The sequence below is a fragment of the Cicer arietinum genome, chromosome 8 (assembly GCF_000331145.2).
Source record: "Cicer arietinum cultivar CDC Frontier isolate Library 1 chromosome 8, Cicar.CDCFrontier_v2.0, whole genome shotgun sequence".
In the NCBI taxonomy this organism is placed as follows: domain Eukaryota; kingdom Viridiplantae; phylum Streptophyta; class Magnoliopsida; order Fabales; family Fabaceae; genus Cicer; species Cicer arietinum.
Window position 1 is genome coordinate 2,997,763 of NC_021167.2, and position 6,747 is coordinate 3,004,509.

The window sequence follows — 6,747 nt, forward strand, 5'->3', positions numbered from 1 at the left end:
TCAGGTAGTTTATAAGTTATATAAACTATAAGTTATATTTGTCAACAGTCATTTATCTATATTATTTTTTGATAAAGTAATTCAAGTAATTTATGAGTTTATTGTTTTTCTTTCAATTTTATCTTTATAATTGTAACTATTTTTTTTTACCTTTTACAATTTATTTATTATATTAAAGGAAATAAATTAAATAAATAGATAAACAGTTTATCCTATTAATAAATAAATTAATAAAAAAATTCGATTACAAATTTAAAAATATTTTAAGTATTTATTGATATAAAATTTTATTTTTAATTAAAAATAGTTTTGAAGTCATTTTACATTTTAAAATTAATTAAACTACTAATTTAATCAAATACTTCAATAAACAGACTATTAGCTATCGACTTGGAATTCTTTTTCCAAGTATCCGTACATATTATTCTCAATTGCAAACTAACCATGGTTCCACTACTCTAAATTCCAATCACGTTAAATTTGTTTCGACACTTTATTAATATCTATATTTGACATTTTTTATGCATTTTTGTCATAAAATTTTGTGTCCACTACTTTGTATCAGCTTTTTGCATAAGGAGCAATGGTAAGTAAATCTCTTGTTCAGGCATGTATTATTATTTATAGTATTTTTTTTTTTTTTTTAAAAAAAAGTCTTAAGAGAAAACCATTTGTGTTAGTTCATGTCATTACCTAATTGAATTGATATAATATAATATTTTTTTAGCTACTTGTCTTGCGTACCCCAAATAAAAAAACATTTAATAACGTCTTCTGTTCTGTTTTTTCATGATTTATATTTTCAGAAATTGCTATACAAATGTTGTAGTGAAAGTGACATTTGGTTTTTGTTTATGAAGTATGAAGTTACAATTAATTATTATCATACTATATTTAATTATAATTATGAATAAATACTATAGTGACATGGTGCAAGGACCATCAACTTTGTTTTCCTTCTGCAAGTTGGTGTTTTGAATGTCTAACTAATATGTTCACACATTTTCTGTCTTTTTCTATTTGGTGCCAATGAGGAGGATCTTCCAATCTCATGAACAATCAAATAATCCCATTTTTTTGTACTTTTATTTTAATCATCTTATCTTATAAATTAAATATATTAAGTGCCACATAAATGTCAGTGATTGATTTCATATATAAGAAACTTGTTTCTTTCAAAGTCTAGCACAATAACCTAAGTGTTTTTTTTTAAGGTTCTGTTTCTAGTGTTTTGATCTTAAACAATGAAGGGAAGAAGAGGGAAAAAATCAGAGGCAAGTTTTTTTAACATGTTTTGTAAATAACTTACTTTTGAATCTTGATTCATCATAAGTTGATAGTTGCTGAATTTTGTTCATGTCATTTTTTGTTTGTTTGTTATTGTTGCAGGCTTTTTGGCCTTCTCTTGTGATGAAAAAATGGCTTAATATTAAACCTAAGGTGAATGATTTTAGTGAAGATGAAGTTGACACTGAAACTGAAACTGAAACTGAGAGTGAAGATGATGGTATGCAAAATTGATTCTCTATTCTATACTTCTTTTCTTGTTTAGACTTTTTTTTTTTTTATATACAAATGTTAGTAGCAGAGATCGAATCTTGGACTTGCTTCATTGTTTTTTTAGTTAGTATGTGTTGTTTCCGTTGTTGATTCTTACAATTTCTCATATAGCTTTCTCTCCTAAACAATCGAGAATGCGCGAGAGCCGCGAAGATAATCCATTTAGAACACAAGGGATTCAATCTATATTCTCAACTCAAATATCAGGAAAAGATTCACTTAAGGGCTACAAAACAAGACACAAAAGAGGAAAATCAGAAACACTGCGTGCTCAGTATATAAATACTAAGGAAGTGAGGTCTGGTTATGCTGCATATGCTATAGTGTGTTAGTAATTTAATGATATATATGAATTATATCATAACTTTGGTTATTATTCTTCAGGGTAGCTATTGGTACTTGGAATGTTGCTGGAAGACATCCATCTGAAGATCTTGAGATTGATGATTGGATTTGTACTGAAGAACCAAGTGATATTTACATTTTTGGGTGAGTAGTTCATCAAATTGCAAATGATTATTATTTCTAGTGAGTCTTTATGTTTTGTTTACCAAAATTTCATGTATGTAACCTTCAATTGTGGTATCTTGTGGCTTCATCTGTGTTTGATTATGCGATTTGTTTAAAAGTGAGCTGAATGTAACAAAGTTTGTGCTTTGATGACATTTATGCTTTCCTATGTTTTGTTCTGAGACATAATCACAAAATTTCATTACAGTTTTCAAGAAGTAGTTCCACTGAGTGCTGGAAATGTACTAGGAGCAGAGGATAATACACCAATCCAAAAATGGGAAGCAATCATTAGAAGATCTCTAAACAAATCTTGTGAGCCTGACAGCAAACACAAAAGCCACAGTGCACCTCCTTCTCCAGTTTTGAGAACTTCTTCTGCTGCTGATGTTCTAGCTGATAATATAGATGCTGTTAATCCAATGGATATGATGATGAATGATGAGTTCATTGGAAATGTTGACAAATATGATCTGAAAAATTTGGAAGCAAATAACATAATTAGTATAGGGAATGATTTACATGTGAGAAAAGTTTATGGCATTAATCTTGATTGGCCTGAACGCCCGTTAGACGCAATCTCACAAATTGTTGATTTGAATCCGAAGTTGCGGAGAGTACTAAGTAGTTCAGCTAGAATTGGCTTTAACTTGAATGAGAATACTTTCATATATGGAGGTGGTGGTGGTGGATTGAAGCGTTCCCACCATAGTTCTGGAAATTTGGGATTGTTATTGAAAGAGCAACAAGTCATACCGAAAGTAGTTGATTCGTTGGTCGATGTCTCCGAGATGTCATCTGATGAGAATGACGATGCTTTTATTGAATTACCTGACAACCAAGACGACGATGGATCGCGGCCGAGGTATGTTCGGATTATCAGTAAGCAGATGGTGGGGATATATGTATCTGTTTGGGTGCAGAGGAGGTTGAGAAGACACATTAATAATTTGAAAGTTTCTCCTGTTGGAGTTGGTCTTATGGGCTACATGGGAAACAAGGTAAGACATGTTTTTCACATTGAATGTGACATATTTATGGCAGACTTATATATTCAATACATTATGTGCCATGTTGAATAATTCCACATCAATTGTTAACTAGGCTTCATAAATATTTCATCATTCATTACTAGTATAATAATATGTGCTACATGCATTTTATGATCATTAACTACTATTGGTTATATAAGTGCCTTACGCAGTCAAAGGTTAGTCGTTAGATTCTGGTATCTGAATCTAACGAGTGACTTTTTCCAGCGAGGCTAAAGAGGATCCAAACAAGTGCGATCATTTTCTCATTTGGACACATTTTTGACTGATGCAGGGTTCTGTTTCGGTCAGTATGTCACTCTTTCAGTCACGAATGTGCTTTGTTTGTTCGCATCTGACTTCGGGTACAAAGGATGGAGCTGAACAAAGACGAAACTCTGATGTTAATGAAATTCTACGCCGCACTTGCTTCTCATCCGTCTTTGATACAGATCAAGATCTAACAATCCCATCTCATGAGTAAGCTTTATTATATAGTGAAAGTTTTCCATTGCAAAATTTTATTCCAAGTTTTTTTCTTTCTTTCTCACAGCTTGTGTTCATTCATGTTTGTTTTCTTTTAACAGTCAGATTTTCTGGTTTGGAGATTTGAATTATCGGATTAGTATGTTAGATTCGGAGGTTCGAAAATTGGTGGCTCTAAAAAAATGGGATGAACTGATGAATTATGATCAGGTAAGACTTATGAATATCATATCCAACCTTGCACAATATGCATAGATTTCATCTTTCACTTAGTTTATTTATTGTCTAAAGTGATATCTTAATATTTAAAACTGGTCTGTATTCTTATGCATAGAAAACTTTAAATCTTGGCTACTGACTCCCTACCCAAACATTTTATTTTACATGACAGGCTATGTAAATTATGTTAAATAAGTCCAGCACATAAGAACCTTACCTAATAATAAGATAAAAGGTTGTTGATATTTTATTTTTTTATCTACTCATCTTTCCTCAATTTGCAAATCTGATCTTTCTGATTCCTCCAAAAGGAAATTCTCATTTTAGAGAATAAAATAAGACATCTCAGTTGATGAATAGAAATTAAACTATTTATATTGTTTTACAACCAGCACTATTTTAACACATCTATAATTTGTTATATACATGTATATAATATGAGTTTAATTATCATATCATTATTAAAAAAATTACATTGTGGGTACATCACAACCATTTATAGACATGACTTTATAGATAGTTATGATTAAAGTCAAACATTTCTAATGATCTAATAGTTGTGATTGACTGACAATGTAAAAACTCTTTACACTAACGATATATATATATGAATTAAATTCTTATAATATCATCTATTGAATTTTTAGTCTTTTAAAGAACCAATTAATTGTTATTATACTTGTTATTGTGAATGTGGCATACAAGTGTACTTATTTATTTATATATGTTCTGTTCTTTTTGAAGAATAAAAGTTATCCTAGATAAATAATTTCTAATTAATTATTATTTTATCTGATAATTTGTATGTAGCTAAGCAATGAATTGCGTGTTGGGCGTGTTTTTGATGGATGGAAAGAAGGGTTGATAAACTTTCCACCAACTTACAAATATGAAATTAACTCTGATAGATATGTTGGTGAGATCCCTAAAGAAGGGGAGAAAAAAAGAGCTCCTGCATGGTAATTGCAATATTTAATACACTCTGAATATTAATTTGTTGGTTCTACTTCTATGTATTATATTATATATTTAATTCATAAACTGTCCAATATTCATAGTTGTCCTATCGTTAAAAATGTTTTGACTTTAATTATATATGTGAATACAGGTGTGATCGAATATTGTGGTTAGGAAAAGGAATAAAGCAATTACAATATCAACGTGCAGAAATTAAGATATCAGATCATAGACCAGTTAGTTCAATTTTCTTGGTTGAAGTTGAAGTGTTTGATCAACGCAAACTAAGAAGAGCTCTAAATTTCACTAGTAATGCAGCAGTACACCCTGAGATTTTCCCTGACGAAGATGGTCAATTTTTATAGTATTAAAAATGTATTGAAGATGTTTATCAAATATTAAGCATTTTGTGAATTTTGAGTCAGTTACATTACAGTGGAGGAAGCCAGTGAGATAGTCATAGTAACAGGAAAATGTATATAGTCATACAATCTTATAGGATGATATTAACATTATTTTTTATCCATAGTAAATAACCATTATTCAATTTTGGTCTCATCATTAGTCTCGTGTCCCAGTTATTTTATCTTTGGACAATAAATGTATGGGTGGGTTGTTTTGTTGTAATTGTAACAATAGACAAGTTCTATCTAAACTAATATTGGTTTGTAGTAACTTATTTATATCAACTCTCCTTACAATGATAGATATCACTTGCGCTGATTTGATTTATTTAACGTAAACAATTCACTTTAAAAAGAAACATAAGTAAACTCTCAAATCTCATTTATAGACGAGAAAATTAATAGATGATATTATGTGTACATACATAATGAATCATGAATGTTCCGTAAACAAAAATAATGAATGTATTGAAATATATAAATCAATATTTTTTTCATCGACGGGTTCAATTACTTAATTTATCTTCCTCTTACTTACTTGAATTGTTCACATTAGATGGGTTAAATACTCTGAAAAATGTGCATTCAGTACCAGAAAGAAATTTTCTCCAAAATAGAATTAAAAAAAAGACAATTGGTCAAGTTGGTTGCATCAACTCTAGGTGAAACAAAAAAGCACATAAGAAATTCTCCACAACAAGGTTGGTTTGAAAATGTAGAAACAAACACCTACAAAAAATGCAAAAAAACATATTTTATTACAGCTTTTAAGCCTATGCACATTCAGCATAAGACTAGTGAACTTATTTTCTTTACAATTACTTCCAATGGAGCATGTGAAACTATTACTGATTATAATTACTATTTTGTCCAATGCTCACACTCTGAAAGCTAGTGAACTTCTTGTTCATGAGTACTACAAGGAAAAGTGTCCTTTAGCTGAAGACATAGTGAGACATAATGTAGAAGTAGCAGTTTTCAAAGATCCACGTTTAGCAGCATCACTACTTCGCTTACACTTCCATGATTGTTTTGTCATGGTAAAATCCATAATATATATGCATTTCAAGTTTTCAATTGTTCTTTGTTTGTTTTAACTTTTGATTTATGTTTCTTATGTTGTTTTTGTTGTGGAAAATGGAAAATAAGGGGTGTGATGCATCGGTGCTTTTGGACAGTGTTGAAGGCATGACAAGTGAGAAACAAGCTGGACCAAATCTGAACAGTTTACGTGGATTTGAAGTTATTGACAAGATAAAGTATTTATTGGAAGAGGAATGTCCTCTAACTGTTTCATGTGCTGATATTCTTACTATGGCTGCTCGTGATGCTGTTGAATCAGTATACATCTCTTGCATGCTCTTTACATTAGCACTAGCAACTAGACACTTCTTCTGAATGAAATTGTGTCCGATGTTCAATACATGTCAGTATCGAACACTAACATGATACTGATACATGTAGTTAATTACATTTAATTACTTATATTTTTCAAATCAATTCTTATATTTAAACACCCTTAATTTTCATACAATCATTCAATATTTCATTTTCTCTCAATCTCAAGAAATAGAAAGAGT

At 30.2% G+C, this 6,747-nt stretch overlaps 2 protein-coding genes across 2 annotated transcripts in view; both read left to right on the forward strand.

The window, feature by feature from the left end:
- Nucleotides 1-511: 511 nt before the first annotated feature.
- Nucleotides 512-5,446, forward strand: LOC101500068 (type I inositol polyphosphate 5-phosphatase 2-like). Its single transcript, XM_004511715.4, has 10 exons — nucleotides 512-586; nucleotides 1,215-1,274; nucleotides 1,390-1,507; nucleotides 1,672-1,858; nucleotides 1,945-2,049; nucleotides 2,279-3,071; nucleotides 3,397-3,581; nucleotides 3,689-3,797; nucleotides 4,617-4,765; nucleotides 4,915-5,446. The coding sequence occupies exons 2-10, from the start codon at nucleotides 1,245-1,247 to the stop codon at nucleotides 5,126-5,128; spliced, it is 1,890 nt and encodes a 629-aa protein (XP_004511772.1). The 5' UTR covers nucleotides 512-586; nucleotides 1,215-1,244; the 3' UTR covers nucleotides 5,129-5,446.
- A 502-nt stretch (nucleotides 5,447-5,948) lies between these two features.
- Nucleotides 5,949-6,747, forward strand: part of LOC101500399 (peroxidase 20) — a 2,277-nt gene continuing 1,478 nt past the window's right edge. Inside the window, exons 1-2 of the mRNA XM_004511716.4 lie at nucleotides 5,949-6,207; nucleotides 6,317-6,508. Coding sequence (XP_004511773.1) covers nucleotides 5,995-6,207; nucleotides 6,317-6,508 — 405 coding nt within the window. The 5' untranslated portion in view covers nucleotides 5,949-5,994. The remainder of the gene's footprint in view (nucleotides 6,208-6,316; nucleotides 6,509-6,747) is intronic.